Below are 19,726 nucleotides of genomic sequence, written 5' to 3'. Positions count from 1 at the left end.
GTTTATAAACAAGATATTTAAATTAAATTAAAAATTTTTTAAGGTCTTGCTTAGTCACAGATGACGGCTTCTGCTTCAAGACCGCGAGCGGATAAGCCGAGGCCTGAAGGCGCCCACTGGCAGGGTTGCTCGCCCGGGATCATCTGCGAGCCGAAGGGAGCTCAGGGTCCTTTCCGCACCCCCACCCCTCACCCAGACCGCACCAGCGGGGGGCACTTTTCAATGCGGAAGGAAGGAGGATGCCGGCCTCCCACGGTCGCAAAGCGCGCGGGGCTTTGGAGCATCTGGGGGGTCCACTGCGCTGGAGGCGGCGTCTGGGCCCAGGAAGATAAGGCCCGGTCCGCCCCGCCCCGTCCAACTTAAGAGCCCTCGCGGACACCGGGGCCAAAAGGCTGGCCAGCAAGGCTCTCTCCCCTATTTAAAGCAGGTGTTCTCACTCGCTTCTTGTGCTTCCCACACAGCCCCAGAGGCCCCGGCTCCCCTCCCTGCGCTCGTCCCGGCAGGGGCCGCGCCATGCCCAGCGCGGGGCCGCGAGGACGCCGGCCGCCCGCTCCATCGGACGCTCGGGTGCAGCCCCCGCGCCCGGGCTGCTCTCCCGAGCCCGCGTTCCCCGCACTGCTGCGCCGCTTGTCTGGCCCAGACCCACACCGCGCGCCCGGACGCCTCGAGTCCTCCTTCTCCGTCGAGGCCATCCTGACCAGGCCCGACCCCCGCGCGCCCGGCGCCTCCCGGCTGTCAGTCCCCGGCTGCGCCGCCGCGGGCCTCGGGAACGCTCCCTCCTGGCCTCCGGCCCGGGTTCTGCCCGGCGCATGTCCAGCGGCGTGGCTGCCCGCCTACCTGAGCGCGGGGCTGGACCAGCAGCGCCCCCAGACCCTGGTGCTGGGGCTGCGCGCGGCCCACTTCTGCGGCCTCCAAGGCCTTGGCATCACAGGTACGGGGTGCCGGGTGCCGGTTCGGGGAAGCCGGCGGGGCGGCTGAGAGGAGGAGGCCGCGATAGGCATAGGATAGAGGAGATGCCCCTGAGTTTGAGGACCATACGCGGTTTGGAGTGGGTGGGAACCCTATGACCCTTGACCTTGCAGTTGAAAGCCGGGGGAGAGTGGGACCCTTGAGACCAGACCCGGGCGCGAGGCTGCCCGGCCCGCCGCTGAGCTGGGAGAAGGCGTGTGTGAGGGCGGGTGCAGAGCGGGGCTGAGAAGACGGCCAAGGCCAGCGCAGGGGCTGCACGGGGCCCGGCCCCGCGTGGCTAGAGGAAGGATTTATAGAGGCCCTGGCTTCCTCCCACACCCTCTGTGGGTAACACTGTGGCGCAGACTCTTCGCCAAAGCGGCTCTCGTCGTCGCAAACCCAGGGCCCTACCTTTAACCGGGAGAAGCGGGTGCTACTGCTGGTACTGCTCAGCGAGGAGCTGTTAGGAGTTAAAGACCCCATCCCACCTCCACTGCTCATGTCTGAGTGAGCTTAGCTTCCACACTTCACTGCGTACAGCTGTGAGAATGGTACCTTGGGGCTCTGGGCTCTGGGCTCTGGAGCGCAGGCACTGACTTACATCTCAGTGCGAATTTAACTGCTGAGGGAACTTTGTCCTCTCGCATTAACATCCACCTACACAAGTCTTTGCCATTTTGGGCTATCTGGTTCATGCTTTCCCATGGTTTCCATGAGAACAGGAGCAAAGTTAGTGCAAGCATTATCGACCCATATGAAGGCTATTATAAGACAATCTAACCTGCCTCCTACTTCCTGGGTTCCCCCTATCCTGCATTTCCTCCATTCCTTTTGGCTGGACATTCCTCCAACCATGTGGGAGAGAAACCTTGGTCTCCTAACCCCATCTAAATTCATGCCACTGCATGGGAGCCCCGGCCCTCACTCCAAGCCACTCTTTTCTAACGTCTCCACACACCTGGGTCTGAATTGCAGTTTATGTCTCTGGATTACGGCTGTCTCATTTGCAAGTTGGTTTTTGCATTGGTATTACATCCACACAGTTCAAACTTCAAAGTGTTTACTAAGACATAGTACGGATAAGAGTTTCCTCTCCCATTCCTATCCCCACAGCCACCTGGTTCCCCCCCACCCCACAGGCAGCCAGACACCAGGTTTTAATTCTTCCAGAGGTATTTTATACATATTTAATACCTGAACACATACACGTGCATGTGTGTATGTGTGTGAATATATATATATACACATATATACACACACATACACATATATACATTCTTCTAATCTCCCATATTAGACACATTACTCTTTTCACTTGACCATATATCCTGGAGATTTTTCCTTTATCAATACATGCAGAGCTTCTTTATGCCACAGAGTGGTCCATTGTAAGGATGTACCATATTTTAATCAGAAGGCATTGATTATTTCTCATCTTTTGCTATTAATGCCCATGTTTATGGTAAGCCAGGTGGGCCCAGTGACTCAGGTGTTGGGCCGCTAGGGCCCTGGCCTCTCTCCATTCACTCAGGCAGTTTGTCTGCCAACCCTGGAGCCTCGCCAAGGCTAGTGGTAACTGAGGAATCTTAGCACTGCACTTGTGGGGCCTCTGTTTGGAACACTTCCCTCCAAGACAGCCCAGTGGCTTACTTCCTCATTCCTTCAGCGATATGACTCAGGTACTGTCTCCCCACTGGACCAATCTCCACCTCCACTGGCCCACAGCTTGATGAGCTGAATAGTACCTTATGTGCATTAGAAAAAGGCACCCCTAACTTTAAGCAGACACAAAACCTGGTCAGGGAGCAAGAATTGGGCAGAATATCAGACTCCACTTACCCTCTCAGCTAGGTACCTGTGTGCAGGGCACAAACTGTACATACTGACCCCGTTCAAATGTGACCTCAATGAGGTGGCTACTCTTTCTGAAGATGCAAACGGCCCCCACTCCCACATACACCTCCCCTGTCCCTCCCTGCCTCATTCTCACTAGCGCTCATCACTTTCTGACATACTCAATGTTTTACTTATGTACCTTTTTTACTCAACATTTTACTTATTTACCCTTTTTACTGTTAGGAATTTTCGTATTTTGTCCCGGAAGCATGTCTGAAACATAGTAGACATCGAAAAGGATGAACTCTTTGTTCAGAAGGGGTCCCTTCTCTGTTTATCCCATAGGGTTTTCCTAAAGTAGCCAAGGAAAGGAGAGGAGGACAGGAAAGATGGAGGTCTGGCAACTCCTCTTAGGGGCAGAGATTAAGCCACTCTGTTGAAGAATAGTAGAGACAGAAGTGGTCTCACAGCACTGTCCCTTCTTTCTCATTTGGGAGTGTCTTCCCTCTCTGCCTTTTTGCTGTGTTACCTGGCCGAGGACAAGGCAGCACAGGGGAGCTGCGAGTTGTTCTCTCTCCTCCAAGATGAGAGGGCAGAGGGGGACTGGCTAACCTCCCCTCCTGCTGATTCCTTTTCAGGCTTGGAGCTGGCTCACTGCCCAGGCCTCTGGGGTCCTCCAGACTGGGCCCCAGCTCACGACCTTCAGGACACTGAGAGATCCCAAAAGAGGGTTCGAACTATGTTTAACTTGGAGCAGTTGGAAGAGTTGGAGAAAATGTTTGCAAAACAGCACAATCTCGTGGGGAAGCAGAGAGCCCAGCTGGCAGCCCAGCTCAACCTTACGGAGAACCAGGTGAGAGCAGGGACTCAGGTGGGGCCTGGGCTGCACCTGGGGACAGACACTACTCTCTTAAAGACCCTGGGAGGAAGACATGGGCTTTTGTCCTCTGTGGCAGGTCGTTGGGAGAGACAGGCCCTACCCATTGGCACACTTCCTTCCCTGTATGATGAGAAAAAGAGTCCTATTTGAAGTCACGTTATGGGAACAACACATGGTGTTAACCTGAACTTTATAATATAACGTTTGCATGCTAAATAAGGAGCTGACAATGAGACTGAGTAAGTATCCAAGGGACTAACATTAAAAATAATAAACATTCTCTTCACCTCATATTCCCCTCCAGCTGCTGCATCATTTCTCTGCTTTTTCACAGGCACTGGCTATGTTCTCTCCATATACTCCCCTCCCCTCTACTCCTTACTCATCCCAGTGTGAACTCTTTCCCTACCATTTCATCAAACCTTCTCATCAAGGTCTCTAATGACCTCCATGTTGCCAGAGGCAACAACTGCTTCTCTTTTCCTTATGGTACTCCACCTCTCAGGACAGTTGACCACTCCTTCTCTTATTGAATCACACTCTTCTTTTGGCTTCCAGACACTGCAGTCTCTTGGTTTTCCTCCCAGCTCTCCGGTCCTTTCTTCCCCGTCGCCTTTGTAGGCAACCCTTCTCTTTGTGACCTCAAATCTTTCTCCCCAGCTGATTTCATCTACTCTCACAGTTTGAAATACCATCTACAAGCCAATGACTCCCAAATTTGTATTCTCTGCCCACCCCTCTTTTCTGATTTGTGCAGCTAACTACCTTCTTTTGGCCTCCAATTGGATGTCTTGTGGGTAGCCATTTCAAACTTAACAAGTCAAAACCTCAATTCTTGATCTTTTTTCTCCCCAAATCTCTTTCTTTCCCCACACATGGCAGTCCAGTGTCCACCCAGTGCTCAAAATACCTAGTGATCCTAGAGTCTTCTTTCTCTTCCACTCCATCAGCCAGCCTTGTCACTCCTACCTCCAAAACACAGCTGGAGTCACTTCATTTCTCTCCATTGCATCCAGTTTCAAATGGGACTATTTTTCTCATCATATAGGGAAGTGGGCAGCCCCAGCTCTCGCTGGATCACTGCAGCAGTTTCCCAGTTCTCCCCTGCATCTGTTTACATCCATTCTTCAAACAGCAGCCAGATGTGCAATTTACTTGAGATGTAAATAGGACTATGTCACACCCTACTTACAAGCCTCGAAGTTGACACTCCTTCCCTACAGCCTTCACAGTTCTGGGTGATCTGGTCCCCACTGACCTCTCACACTCTCCTTTCCTTTGCTTTCCCCTCTCTCAGGTGCATCAGCCACGCTCTCCTCTGTTTTGGTCCTCAAACACTCCAAGCTTAGCTCCCCTGCCCTGGCTTGCTTTTCTCTGTCCCCATCAGGCTGGCCTCTCACCCTCTGAGCCTAAGCTTAAGTGCTGATTCCTCAGGGAGGCGCAAACCCGTTCACACCCCCCATTTGTGCTTATATATTTGTTTGTTCCCATATTTGTTATTAGTGTCTCTCCACTAGACTGTGAGCTCTCTGAGGGCAGAGACCATGCCTTAATGGCTCACCACTGTATCACCATCACCTTGAGTGGTGCCTAGCACATATTAGGAGCTTAATAAATACTTGTTGGGTGAATGAATGGTGACTGGAATTAGACAAAGGGTCTTTTGAAGGAGATAATTCCCTTAGAACGAAGAGTAAATTCTGGCCAGAGACGAGTGGGCACTGTGGGAATGGGGGAAGCAGTGGGAACTGCTGGTCACATTCTGATCTCTGTCCACTGCCTCAATTATAGGTGAGGGTCTGGTTCCAAAACCGCAGGGTCAAGTACCAGAAGCAGCAAAGGCTGAAACTGCCACCTGTGTCTGCCACGGCTGCCTCTCCAGACGAGCCCTCCAGCAGCTCCGAAACCAGCATCCAGAGAGAAGACGCCGGGCCAGGAATGGACAGCTGAGGACTGCGACAGAGGCTCAGCCCAGGCTGTCTGGGCTAGTTCTCCCCAGGGGCACCCACTGGACCTCCATTCTCTCCTTCTTAATGAAGAGCCTTGTCAGAGTCAAGGGGTACTACCCCTGGGAGCTCTAATAATGAAAATGGTCCAGCAGCACAGACTTTGGCCTTCAGCTATGTCCTTGGCCAAGTTAAGAATGAACTTCAGAGGCTATTTTTTTCACTCTGTATAATGGGTGTGTTGATAACTTAGACTTCCCAGGGCTGAAATGTCTGTAGAGCACTTACATTGTGCCAAGCCCAATAAATGTGCAGGAAGGCTTATAGGTCCCCTTCACCCAGAGGAGCAGTACATGCACCAGCCCTGGCCTTTCCAAGGATTCATCTTTTTCTAGCCTGGCTGCAGAGGAGAGTGGGCCTTCCTGAGTCAGTGTCTGGGCTTAGAAGACTCCCATCGGAGATGGTGTAGTTGAGAGCAGAGGGAAAGACAGATCATTTAGCCCACTTCCTCTCACAGAATTTCCCAAAGTTTTCTTGTTTTGTCTAAACTGTTACTACTCTCAGAAGGAGCTCAGGCCCAGCTGCCTCCTTGGAGCAGACGTGCTGCCCTGACCACCATCTTTTTCCCTCTTGCTGCTGGTCTTGACCCCCTTTCCATCTTTAATATAGGGTAAAGAAAGTTTTAACTCTGCCTTTGCCAAGATCACCATTTTGTCTTGAACTATGCTGTATTATTATTTCCCCTCTTCATGATCCTGATTCATGGCTCCTGTTCCTTCCCAGGAAGCCTGCCACCAACATTTCCAGAGCTGATTTCTCTGCCACTCTACATTCCCTGGCAGGCCCCTGTTGAGGGTTATTCATTTGGAATCTAGAATGGCTTGTGTTGAGGTGAGCTGGTAGAAGACCTGCCCTGCCACCTCGTGGTGAGAAGGGCATGGTCCACACTGCTCTCCAGAGTTTTCTGAGGGAGAGGGGCAAGGCAAGGAGCCAGGGGCGGCCTTGGAAAACCACCTGCCCCCAAGGCAGTGGACCATCCTCTCCAGGATGCTAGGCTGCAACTGGAGCGAGGTTAGGGTCCAGCTTCAAAAAACTTTCTGTTCCTGTCTTCAGGGAAATCCTTCGTAACTGCTGGACCCAAAGTCTACTTTATTAATCAAAAGAACACAGTTGCATCTGCCTCTTCCAGGCTCACTTTTCAAAAAATTCAAGTTATCTATTCAGCACTAACCAGGCTCTACCCAATCCCTAAATGTCACCATGAGACCACAGCACATGCAGACACAGGTCCCTTTTCAAGGAGCACCGAATCAACTGGAGGAAAAGGGAACAAAATGAGACTGGTGGTCAGGCCTGGCTGTGGGGGCAGGTGCTATAGGTCTGCAGCCTTTTGGGGGCCCTGAACAAGAGAACAGGCCAGTCTCCTGTTGTAAGGACAATGTGCATATGCAGACTCACTTCTGCATACAATTTCAGGGGTCTTCAGACCTGAGGCCCAAAATGGACCCTCCCTCTGGCACCCTCAGGCTACAAGGTCCCCACACCACTAACGAGTCTGAGAAAGGCACACATCCAGCTAGACTGTGTGGGGACTGTCTTCCCGGCTGTCAGAGTGCCTAGGGAGAAAGAAAATCTTGTGGCAGCCTTTGTAGGATGGATAGGTGGAGTAAGCTAGTCCTTCCCTTCAGGTCAGAGAGGATAGCAGTAAGTTGGCCCACTGCTGTCCCACCCCAGGGCTGGGCCAAAGAGCGCTTGACTCAAGACAGGCCACTGGGTGCCAGACACAACATTCAGACACACAAACATGAACTCAGATACGGATACATCAAAACCACACTCACAAGGGCTCTGATGCTGGCCACGAAAACAGAGACAGATAAAACTGCACAGATGTAAAAGTACAAAGGCAGGCCCAGTTCCACCTAGTGCACGAACCACTCGACCAATACACACAGATCAAAGGGACACGCTAGAGCGCAAACCCTCGCTGCCTCGTGGGCACTCACGCCGGGGGCGGGGCCGGTGGGGGCGGGGACTCCCGGGTTGAGGTGGGTCAAAGGTCAGGAGGCGGAGGTACGCCCAAGATGGCGGCCTCCATGAGCGACGTGTTCTCCTTCTGCGTGGGCGTGGCGGGCCGGGCCCGGGTCGCCGTGGAAGTCCGCTTCGTGAGCAGCGCCAAGGTGAGGCCGCGGCAGACCGTCCCGGGAGTGCCGACCCCGTCCGGCCCTGGAGACCGCCCCGTGGGACCCCGTTCCTAGAGCCTAGAAGCTTCTCTGCCGCTCGGACGCTGCGGCGCGGCCCGGCCCGTGCTCGCGGCCCGGGGGCTCCCAGTCTGTCCACATGTGCAGGCTTCCGGGGCGGTCACCTGGTGGACTGGGGCCAGCGAAGTCTCCATGCGCCACCTCCTCCCCCAGCAGAAGGGGGCCTCCTCGTCAGTGGTCTCGCTACGGCTGCTCCAAGCGGGGCCCGGGGACGTTGCTGCTGGGCCCCGGGAGCGGTGGGCGGGACATGCAGAGCAGAGGAAGCTGCGGTATAAAAAAAAAAAAAAAAAGGGTGGGTCCTCAGGAAAATTTCTGAGTGAGATTTGGGTGGCGGATGAGGAAAGAGGCCAGGACACTTCAGGAAGGGTCTTGGAGTGCTAAGGGATTTGGACCGAAGCCCACTGGGAGCATTTGAAGGGTTTAAACAAGAGAGTGACATTTTATTGTTTTATTATCATGTTTCTGAAGTACATTGTAGAAAAAAAAATTGAAAGTGCATGTAAGGAAAGAGAAGGTAAAACACTCACAATCCTGTATTTGTGTAAATATGTGCATATTAAAATATTTTTGGAAACTGCTTTTTGATGCAGCAGTAAATATTTAAGTATCAATAATTCAGTTTCTATGTATAATTTTTAAGAGTTGAGTAACAGCGGAAGGGCCACAGTTCACTCAGCAGCTGCTCATTTGTGGACCTTTATGTTATATCTTGTTTTTCATCCCTGAGGTCAAAGATACTGGAGCTCAGTTTCTGTGCACACATCCTTTTGTTCTCCCTAGCACTGAGTATTTTCCTTACACGTTTGCTAGTTGATATGTGCAAAACTGTTTCGGTGTATTGTCGTTTACATTTCTTTGTTTACTAATGAGGTTGAATATTTCATCATATATAATGGCTGTGGGTATCTTTGGTCCTTGCCCAAGATGTCAGCCTTCTAGACATTTGTCTCCTGCTCTCAGCATCTTCACACTCATCCAGTTCCCTGACCTGGCCTTTCATTGCCCTCTTTCCATTCCAGGGGCCTCTGGAACATTCCTCTCTTTCCTTGGTAAATCAACTCCTCTGTATCCTTGGCCTCCTCAGCTGCTCACAACTTCATCCCCACTGCAAGACCTCTAGTGCTCTTGATTGGCTGACAGTTTGATGGTGTCTCAATTGCACCACTCCTAGCATGCAGAGATACTCAGCTTTACTTTCACTTAGCCCCCCCCCCCATCTCTCAGCCCCCTCCTTTCTTTACTTCTTCCCTCCTACTTCATCAGTCCAGCCACTCTCCTGACCAAATTGTCCTGTCCTAGCCTTCTATCAAAACCCCACCTGGCTTCTCTCTCCATGCCTACAACTGATCTGCTACCGCAGAAAAATCATATATCCAGATTTCGTGAAAAGATGGAGTACCCTGGGTTTTTTGCATCTGTATTCATCGAGTCAGATTGGTTTGTGATTTTTTTTTTCTTTATGCTATCTTTCTTAGGTTACCACATCAAAGTTATGCTTGTTTTTTGGTAAAATAGAGAAGCTTTCCATTTTTTCCCCCTCTGTTATTGAATAGTTTAAATAGCATGAGAATTACTTGGTTTGAGAGAGCTGGCTCATGAAACCATATAGACATGGGGGTAGTTTTCGACCACTTTCTCTGTTGCCTCTATGGTTATCAGCAGGGATGATTTTTACAGTTTTACCAATTGCTATGCCAAGGACATGACCAGTCAGAACAGAAACCTGACCAAATATGATGAATGACCAAAGATGTTGGCATTGCTTAATAGTCTGTCTAGGCTTTCTTTCTTTTGGATTCACTTTTAGCAATCAATGTTTTTCTAGAAAATCATTTAATAAAGAATTAATTTACTACATAGTTTTAGATTGTTGTACAGTCTTTAAAAAAAATTCCTTTTCAAATTGGAAATAACTGCATAGTTTGTACCCTTTCCATTCTGCTTCAGTTCTCTCCAAGCTTCTTGGTGATACAAATTCGAGCTGTTTTTCTTGAAACACTTTCCTATGTTTGGGGGATGAGTGGTTTCGTAGAGGAATAGCTCTGATTCTTTTCCCTTTTGCTTTGATTGATAAATATTTCCTACATTTGGTCCTCCAGAAAGAGGGAGAAAGAGATCAATATTTATCCAATACTGAGGACTTGAAATTGCCAGAGATAATGTGGGTCCCAGCCCATGTCTTTTTTTCCCACAGAGGAAGGCCAGGTTTTCTTTTGGCCAGGTTTTCTTTTTGCTAGGTTGGGTCCCAGGGGCTACTTGACATGGAGGTGGGGAAAGACAACCGAGCTACATCCATGGCTTTGCCAGTGGTTTTGTTCCGGCTGTCCCGCTGTACTGTTGGAGCTCCCAGAGTTGTCCAAAGGGTTGAGATTCTTGGTTCATGGGTTGCTCAGGGCCTGTCCAGGTCTACCCATCCTGCTGCTCTGACTTTGGGAGGAGCCCCTGTCTAGCCAGAGCACCAATGCTAGAAGGAAACAGGGAACTGCCTGGGGGGCCACATGACAGGACATTTCACTGCTGGGTCAGTCATTTCTTTTCTCTCCCTTTTTGTGACAGTTCAGTGTTGGCAGGGGCCTCTTCTCTAAATGTATAGTGGGGGAAAATGCCCAGCAGGACCAGTAACTGCCTAGGTTCTGAAGCTGTCTCCTGAGTCCCTTTGCACATTTGAGAGATGGCAGTTCAACAGTTGTCTTCTCATCCTTCATCCCTTACATGATGTACGCAGTGCTTTAGACCAGTTCTTCTCATTTAACATGCATTTGAATCACCTGGGCATCTTGTTCAAACACAGATTCTAACTCAGCAGGTCTGGAGTGGGTCCTGAGGTTCTGCATTTCTAACAACTCCCAGGCAGTGTTCATGATTCCAGTCCCTCACCTCACTTTGAGTAGTGAGGAGCTAGAGCTCATCACCTGTGCTGTATTACTGTATCCTGGAAACTACCTGGCAGGTATTATTATAATACTCGCTTTTCAGATGGGAAACAGATGCAAAGAAGTGAAGCAGTTGGCTCAAAGATTCACAGCAAGTTAGCATTAGGAGTGGTGCTAGGATTAGCCATTTCCTTCGGTGTAACATCTCAGAACTTCCTGAGTGCCCGGTACTAGGCTGGGTGCTGTGAGGCCCCGGCTGACTGGGGAAGTGGGGCATATTTTCCCCCAAACTAGGCCTCCCTCTCCCGTGGTGTAGGATTTCTCTGCAACCCTGAGCAGCAGCAACATCACGGCCAGCATCTTAGAGGGGCGTGTGGATGACTCCAAGAAAGCCACCCTGTCATTACCAGCTCCTGGTACTGGAGGTTCCAGAATGCTGTGAACTTTGGCCCTGCCCTGGCCATTCTAAAAATTCTCCTCTGAGTAGTCTGACATGGTGGCTCTCTTCCCATCTCAAGCCCTCTGCTCTGGACAGGCTGGAGGAGGTGCAGCTGGAAGTAGGTCAGAGCAGCATTTCCAGAGGAGGCAGTTTATGGAGGCTGACCTTGCTCTGTGAGCCCTCCCGAGGCAGAGGCCCCTGCTGAGAGGGAAGCATGTGGGAGGAGGCTGGTCAGCCCTCCAGAAGCCTTGAAGCTATGTCGTCTGTCTCTTCTTAAGGCCATCCTGTTCCTTCTCTGCCCTCTTAGGGAAAGGGGCTGTTTGCCACACAGCTGATCCAGAAGGGGGAGACCATATTCATAGAACGGCCCCTGGTGGCTGCGCAGTTTCTCTGGAATGCACTTTATCGCTATCGAGGTGAGCACTTCTCGCCCAGGCCTCAGGGCTGTTGGGTGCAGCAGCCTTTGCGCGTGGAAGAGAACTACATACATCCCTGCCGGCTGATGTCTCTGGGCCTCCGGGTGTCGGGAGGAAAGCACATCTTCCCTTGGAGAACCGTGCCTAAGTACCATGCCTCCATTTGGGGCTGTGAGCCTGCAGCCAAGAGGCTCTTCCCAGGTGCTCCCTGGGGGAAGACTGTCACTCAGGTGGAATTCAGTCTGTCCCGTCCTGTAGACTGGATGTCATGCTGAGGGGTTCTGTGCCAAAGTGGAGCCCTCTACCAAGAGGAGACCACATGTCTCTTGGTCAAAAAAGACTGCATTAGGGGTCAGAAGCAAATAGGATGCCCTTAGCTTTGCCAGCCACTTGCTTTTTCTACACACTTTTCTTGGGGTAGTGAAAATATGGGAAAGGAAGGGTCAGTTGGCTCCAGAATATGGGGAAAGCCCAGTTTGGGGGAGGGGTGGGGAGCCCCACAGACTAAGTCCCATTGAGAAGCACAGAGAGTCTGCCAGGAGGGGTGGGGACTCCAGAGAGGGAATAGGGCACCATCTGTCTTCGAATGCATGTGAAATTCATCCATTCATTTCGTTCTTTAACTTAGTCATTCATTCATTCACTTCCCAAACTTTTATCGAACGCCTACTACGTGCTACTGTAGCCCTGGGGATGCTGCTGTGAAAAGGACAAATGTGACCCCCGCTCTCACGACCCTTACGTTGTCACTTCTGGCTCTCTCTCCCAGCCTGTGACCACTGCCTTCGGGCACTGGAGAAGGCAGAGGAGAACGCCCAGAGGCTGACCGGGAAACCAGGCCAGGTTCTGCCTCACCCCGAGCTGTGCTCTGTGCGCAAGGACCTCCACCAGAACTGTCCCCACTGCCAGGTGAGTGTCCCTGGGGGTGGGGCTGAAGTCCTCTTCAGGGAGACAGGAGTGAGGACAGACCTGGTCATGGCCCTTGAGAGCCCCAAGGTAGGGTAAGATGTTGAAAAGGCTCAGTTACTCCTCAGTTTCGTCCTTTCTGTTCCAGTCTGGAAAATAGGCTTGGCGGGAGCTTGCCCTCATTCTAGGAGCCTGGCAGGGCTCTTCCCTGTACCTGAGAGGCAGTCTTTCCTTCCCACGGCTTTACAAGCCTGGCTTAGGTTCCCCTCTCACATGCCCCCAGAGCACCATGTGCTTTCTCATCTCATAATACCACTCACTACTGCCCAGGGGCTGTTCGCGGAAGGAGTACACTTAGAGGAGGTGAGTACCACATGGGTGTCTGTGCCTCGCCCCACGGCCAGACCCTAGGGCGCTGACCTCCACCTCCCCCGACAGGTGATGTACTGCAGTGCAGAATGTCGGCTGGCTGCTGCTGAGCAGTACCATCAGGTCCTGTGCCCAGGCCCCTCGCAGGATGACCCCCTGCATCCCCTCAATAAGCTGCAGGAGGCATGGAGGTAGGTAGCATTTCATCTCTTTCCTTTCTGCCTTCCCCATGCTCAGCAGATGCAGCCATCTTTGTTAAGTTACCATCGCCCAGATTTTTCCTCTGTCTTTAGGGTTAAACAGAGGTCATATCAGTCAACCCCTTCCCTTTAATCTGAGCTGCCAGTCCCACCATTTTACACCCTCCCAGAAACAGCCCCACGAAGCCCATAGAGGTATAAAATCCTGCCCAAGTTCTTGCCAATGACTTGCCCTTTTTGGTTATAAGTGGGATTGGTAGGAAGGATTCTCTATAGCAGTCAGACCAGGCTTCCTTGAACTCAGCTACTGGGGAGGGAATTTCTAGGCCACACCTTTTTCTTTCTCCCCAGGAGTGTTCACTACCCCCCTGAGACTGCAAGCATCATGTTGATGGCCCGGATGGTGGCCACAGTGAAACAGGTGAGCCTACCTGATCTCAGGGACGCTGACTCTGGCCTCATTCGACCCTTGACCTCAGTTTCCTTCTCACCTTAAGTCCCTGACTTGGACGCGGAGTTTCTTCTAGGCTTCCCGAAGGAGAGCTGCTTGCTATGTAAACCTGAGGAGTAGCGAACCAGAAATCTGGCAGGGAGAGTGGGGGCTCATCTTCCCTGTCGTCTTTGATCTATGAGATGACTTCCAGTGTAGCAGCAATTCATGCATTTGATTATAAGCACCACTTTTCCAGGATTGTATCTCTTAGATAAAGTGAGAGCGGCCACTCTAACCCCTTCTATTAATATTGCTGCTTATTCTTCTATTTCCCCGAGTGTTGTTGAATTTGAATTGGCTAGCTGGGCACCAGCTGGGGAGATGGCTGGGTGTGGGCAGGGTGGGAGGGAAGGGTCTACCTAGAAGCTCATGTGTGATGGTGTTTCTCTGAGGGCAGGGGCTTTAGAATCACGGTCTACCCCTCCCACATGGGCAGGAGTGGCAGTGAGGAGGAGGGTGTCCGTGAGTCCATGTGTGCACATGCATGTGTGGGCTGTGCACACGTGACCCTGAAGTGTGTTTGTTCACTGCAGGCTAAGGATAAGGATCGCTGGATCAGGCTCTTCTCCCAGTTCTGTAATAAAATGGCTAACGAGGAGGAGGAAATTGTCCATAAACTCCTGGGGGACAAATTCAAGGTTGGTCTTCCCCTGTGACCCTCCCACCCGCCAATAGCTTGGGATGTCCATGGCTCCCTGAGGGAAGCTCCGCATTTGCTCCCTTCCCAGCCACAGAAAGAGGTTAGAGCCTGGGTCTGAAAATCTATTCAGAGAACTTGTATTCTTGCTGCCATTTAACTTCATGACCTAATGTGGTCTTAAAATTGGGAAGTAGGGTGATGACAGAGGAAGGAGGGGCTGGGTGCCCTGGTGTGGATTAGGCAGGACCTCGTGCTAGGATAGCAGTGGGCAAATCGGGTTAGCGGAAAATGGAGGGTTGGGGGCCCACAGGGTCAGGGCGCAGTATGAAACAGAATTTGAGTTGCCAGTGTACTGAGTGCCCACTCCGAATCAGAGTTACTCAGTCTCACTGACAACACCAGGAGGAGCTGCCTGAAGGAGGAGGCAGGCGTGTGAAAGGGCCTCCCTACACTAAATTTTGGGGAAAAGAGGGGGAGGATCAAGCTGCTCTGGACACAGGTCAGGGAGCCTGGAGGGTGGTGGTGAGGACAGACGTTCTAAGCCAGGCTGCCTCAGCCCTGCTGCCACAAATGATGGAAAATAGGGAAGCATTTGGGGTTTGCTACCTCAGGTCGGAACAGGCCAGCAGACTGCCAAGGCTCTTTGGAGATAAGGACTCTGGGCTCTGTTTTGCCCCCAGGGAAAGCTCAGGCTACAGAGCTGGCCCTTTTCCTTCCCTCACATGATCTTCTGGGCCCTGCCTGGGTGCTAATGTGAAGTTCCCAGGATGTCAGTCTCTCTCCGCTTCCCCCAAACCAGGGCCAGCTGGAGCTCCTGCGGAGACTCTTCACAGAGGCGCTTTATGAGGAAGCACTCAGCCAGGTGAGCTGGGGAAGGTGGGACCAGTGGCCTTCCAGTGACTCCTGCTCTCCAGAAGCAACTGTCCCCTTCTAGGACAGCTAAGCCGAGCAGACCTGGTCTTCTGGAGTTGGGATGGGACTGACTTATGGAAAAGTTCCTCAACAGAGAGTTGTACCAGGAAGAAAACAGCAAGTGGCTGTAACCTGAGTGTTGTTCTTTCCCCCTACAGTGGTTCACTCCCGATGGATTCCGGTCTCTCTTTGCTCTTGTTGGGACCAATGGCCAAGGAATTGGGACCAGGTTAGGAGAGAATGTTCCAGAGCTATCGGACTTGTCCCTCGGGGCTCGGGTGGGAGATTGACTGAGGAAAGTAGCCACAGCTCCTTTCAAAACTAGGGTGGGGCAGGGTGTGACTCTGGCCAGAATGCTGGACTAAACACAGTAGTGGGGGCTGGAGAGACTGGGTCTTGGGAACACTTGGTCTATTGGGAAAGGACACCCCCACACACACACCCAACTCTACTCCCGGAGAAAGAAATGGACTTAACTTGCTTGGAGGTGGAGAGCCCTGTGAGCTGGGCCTCTTCTCCAACCACGGCTGCCTGGGACCCCCCAGCTCCCTGAGCCAGTGGGTCCATGCCTGTGACGCTCTGGAGCTGAAGCCGCAGGACCGTGAGCAGCTGGACGCCTTCATTGACCAGCTGTACAAGGACATCGAGGCAGGTTGGTGAGATGGAGCCTTGGCCTCACCCAACCTTGGAGACGCCCATCAGTCAGATGGTGGACACAGCCTTCCCCCAGGGAGCTCTGAGTTCACGGTTGGGGGAGGTAATCCCTGTGTGCCTGTGGGAAGCTTCAGATCGGCCCACAGGACACACATGAGAGACGGCCCTGAGACCCATGCAGAGGCTCGATGCTGGGGGTGGACAGAGTGCCAGTATTGTTTATAGAAGAGCAAGTCTTGTGCCTCAGAGAAGCAGGTTCAGGCAAAATGGTAGTGACTGGGTGGCAAGAAGGTGGAGCCAGTGCCTGTCCTTATAAGCCTACTTTCCTTTTCCCACCTATAAAATGGAAGCAGTAACTCTGCGTGTTACTGTCTTACAGCAACTGGCGAGTTTCTTAACTGCGAAGGATCTGGCCTCTTTGTGCTTCAGAGCTGCTGTGAGTCCCGGCATTGAGAAGGGGTAGCTTCAAGCCGCATTCATCTCTCTCAGCTCCTTCTGGGCTGGTCGAGTTGAGTCTGGGAGTGGGGTTAGGGCTGAGCTTCCTTGGGGATTTCCCCTCCATCTTCTATCATTTTTTTCATTCATTCATTCATTGGACTGCTCGTGCCTTAATATACGTTTATGTATAAGACCTTCCGGTGGGCTAAGCCCGGGGCTAGGGCAGGGGACAGAGCTCTGATTCTTGCAAAGGGAACCATGGGCTTTGCACCACCACGCCCTGTGAGCTTTGGTCGGGAAGTGTCTGAGAGCCCAGGAGGCGCTCAGGCTGGAAGGCAGTCTCATCAGCACCTGATGGGGAGGGCCAGAGCCAGCTCAGACTGTTGTCTTTTCCAGATCTCAGCCTCCCACCATCTGCTTTCCTCACTGCAAACCCTTCCTCCCTAGCTCTGGGGACACTACCCGTCCCAAACTAGGCTCTCAGAGGGTCTGGCTCAGCTGTCACCAGGTGTCCAGTAACAGGGCTGAGTCAAGTGGCCTGGCACGGGCATCCCTTTCGCAGCCCTGTCCATCCCTTTGCGAGACACTGGGAACACAGCTGAGAATGGAACTGACCAGTGAGGAGAGGAACAGGGGCAGTCATGGCAGGTGGGGGAGGGGAGTGAGACGGGAGTGCATTTGGGCCTGTGCTCTGTGGTCTTCAGGAAAGAGCACTGGCCAGGTAGTGGAGTCAGGAAACCTGGGTTCCAGGACTTGCACAGCCCTGGCAGGGACCAGAGAATAAGGAAAGATGGGACCTAGTGCTTTGCACGGTTGAGGCTGTTCTTTTTATTAGTCAACAATCCTCATTACCTGCCTCTCATAACCCAGGCAACCACAGCTGTGTCCCCAACGCAGAGACCTCCTTCCCAGAAAACAACTTCCTTTTGCATGTCACCGCCCTGGAGGATATTAAGCCAGGAGAGGTGAGGGGGCCAGTAGCTGTGGGGGCGGGTGGGCAGCAGGCCTTTCAAGTTCTCTCCAGGAACTGGGAGCAGCCCAGCCCACACCAGGCTGCTGGGTTGAGTCTTCACATGCCCCAGGACAGGAGTCTTGCCCATGGGCATGCTCTAACCCACCCCACTTCAAAAAACTCCAGAAAGCCTCTGAGTAGTGTTTAAGAGACAGCTGGTGCCTGTGTTCTTGTCCCGAGCTGTCTATCTGCAGCTTCTAAGGAAGCAGGACATGGCCCTTTGTGGCTTGGCCTGTGGGATGTTGGTGAGGGCTTGGGGTCCTGGCTGTTAGCACAGTGCACAGAGCCTGGTTGAAACTTCTTTCAGGGCAGGTAACTTCACTCCAAGAAGACTTCTGTCCCAGAGGCCACAGACCTTGGCTGTGTGCTGCCTTTAACCGTGGCCTGAGGCTAACCACAATCCCCCACCTCAGACACAGGTTGTTAAAGCCTCGAGCACAGGGGAGTGGATCTGAGCAGCCTACCCCTTGGCTGAAGGGCAGCTCAGGCTCCTGGGGATGGGGCAGCAGCTGGAGGCGGGGCAGTGGCTAGGCAGGCCTAATGCCACCTGGCAGAAAGCACAGGCCCAGAGCCCGCCTCTCTCCTGCCCTTCAGGAAATCTGCATCAGTTACCTAGACTGCTGTCAGCGGGAGCGCAGCCGCCACAGCCGCCACAAGATCCTCAGGTGCCAGCTGGGGACATGGTGGGCGGCTGGGCTCCGGGCTCCCCTGTCCCGGTGGCTGCCTAGCTTTGCACCCTCACCACCACCCCCCACCCTGCAGGGAGAACTATCTGTTTGTCTGTTCCTGCCCCAAATGCCTGGCAGAGGCTGATGAACCCAACGTGACATCTGAGGAGGAGGAGGACGAAGAGGAGGAGGAAGGAGAGCCAGAAGATGCGGAGCTGGGGGATGAGATGACTGACGTGTGATGTGGCCCTTCCTGGAAGGGGTCCTACCCCAGACCGTCGGAAAGGGGGGCCTTCCCCCAGAGCAGAGGCTTGGAAGGAACTCCCCACTCCCGTTGCCTGCTTTCCCCCATTCCAGCTCTGTTTCTGCCAGAGGGTAGGACAGGCAGGACCCTAGGCCCTCCACACCCCCCCGGACCTCACGCCCTGGACACTGCTGCTGAGGGGCTCAGGCTCTGTGCTGTCCCTGAGCCTCTCAGAACTGGCCTCCTCCTGAGGTACGGGTATACATGGCTGGAACCAAGGTCAGGGCCTACCAGTCTTTCTTCCCCTTGGCCCCATGGCCACACTTACCCATCCACCCCTCTCAACTTGCTACGGAGAGGGTAGCAAAGTGATAATCTGAGAACAGCCTGACTTCAGTGAAGAAGAAAGCGGGTGAGATGCCCTCACCTCTTCCCCACCTCCCACTGTTGTGGTCTGACCACTAGCACAGCTGGGAGAGGCAGGGAGGAGCTGGGCCTCCAGAGCGCCTTCCCCAAGGCCCTCTGCAGGACAACACTGAACCGGGGCGATTACCCGCCTCTCCCACCTCCCCACTCCTGCCACTGAGACAGCAGGGAGAGTGGAGATTAGCCCCCTCCCCAGACCCTGGAACCTCTGTGCCTTGCCTCCTGGGCCCTGGCACAGTGGCCAGCCCCGTGGGATGGGTATGGAAGAGGCCTCTGCCTCCCCTGGGTGGGGGGTGTGGGGGATCATCACCCCTTCACGCCCTCTTCCCACTGAGGACTCTAGCAGCATGGCTGAGACCTGGAGGATGAAAGGTCTGTGCTCCTTAATTTAGGCTGTTCCAGAATCTTCTAGAAAGAATCAGTGAGGGCCTCCCCTGGCCTCAGTCTCCATCTTTAGGGTCTCCACAGAGGAACACTGAAGTCTTCCAGAAACCTAGAAGAGCTGGTCTAGATACTCAGATTAGCCATGACTGTGGCCTCCTCATCCCCAGATTAGCACTACCCCTCACTCTTGGGTCGGAAGCTGTGGAAGTTATAACCCATCACTTGCAATTCCTTTCTGCCTGCCTTCCTTGAGGGGCCTGCCACGCCCCTGCTGAAGGATCCCACGGAGAGCAGGTGCCACCCCACAGGCCCTTTCCTGGGTCATGAGCCAGGTAGAATCTGCCTGTCTGGCCTATTGGGTTCTTACTCCTTCACAGCAGCCAACACCCCCTCCCACCCCGCCTGCCCACTGTTTTCAATAAAACACGAGAGGTGACAGGCCTCTGCAGGAGTGCTTTGTGGAGAATGGCTTGACGAGCTGCCCTGGGCACACAGCCATCACATGGGTGGCGCAAAGGTGCACAGGGTAGAGCAGGTGAGGGACATGGGAGCTCCAGCCCCGCAGTTTGGGTTCATCTCTGGTCTCATCTATGTTCTGCTGTGCAAATGTATCTGAAGTCTAGGAGCAGGGGTCTTCTGAGGTGCAACATGGATCCCCAGTACTAGGCTACAAGATGAGTCTTTTCCTCAGGGACTGAACTACAGCTTCCTGTGTTCTTGAACAGGAGGCTGCTGGGATCCAAGATTAGCAGTATGAGCACTAGTCCTAGAGGACCTTGGG

The 19,726-nt window shown here is 53.0% G+C and overlaps 2 protein-coding genes across 3 annotated transcripts; both read left to right on the top strand.

The window, feature by feature from the left end:
- The first annotated feature begins 513 nt into the window (after positions 1-513).
- On the top strand, positions 514-5,756 carry NOTO (notochord homeobox). The gene is made up of 3 exons (XM_031467287.2): positions 514-931; positions 3,423-3,637; positions 5,456-5,756. Exons 1-3 carry the CDS (start codon positions 514-516, stop codon positions 5,612-5,614), a joined length of 792 nt encoding a protein of 263 aa, XP_031323147.1. The 3' UTR covers positions 5,615-5,756.
- Positions 5,757-7,655: 1,899 nt separating this feature from the next.
- SMYD5 (SMYD family member 5) lies at positions 7,656-19,381 on the top strand. Of its 2 annotated transcripts, none has more exons than XM_031467285.2 (13): positions 7,656-7,790; positions 11,491-11,599; positions 12,369-12,508; positions 12,944-13,065; positions 13,426-13,495; positions 14,101-14,205; positions 15,007-15,069; positions 15,278-15,348; positions 15,665-15,771; positions 16,153-16,209; positions 17,082-17,176; positions 17,818-17,888; positions 18,030-18,132. In XM_031467285.2, exons 1-13 carry the CDS (start codon positions 7,695-7,697, stop codon positions 18,034-18,036), a joined length of 1,113 nt encoding a protein of 370 aa, XP_031323145.1. In that variant the 5' UTR covers positions 7,656-7,694; the 3' UTR covers positions 18,037-18,132. The 2 variants fall into 2 exon arrangements, with proteins under 2 accessions (XP_031323145.1, XP_010992532.2); XM_010994230.3 differs by having other exon boundaries at positions 7,658-7,790; positions 17,986-19,381.
- Positions 19,382-19,726: the final 345 nt, after the last annotated feature.

The sequence above is a fragment of the Camelus dromedarius genome, chromosome 15 (assembly GCF_036321535.1).
Source record: "Camelus dromedarius isolate mCamDro1 chromosome 15, mCamDro1.pat, whole genome shotgun sequence".
In the NCBI taxonomy this organism is placed as follows: domain Eukaryota; kingdom Metazoa; phylum Chordata; class Mammalia; order Artiodactyla; family Camelidae; genus Camelus; species Camelus dromedarius.
The sequence above is the reverse complement of the archived record's forward strand: the minus strand, read 5'-3'. Positions and strand labels throughout refer to the sequence as shown.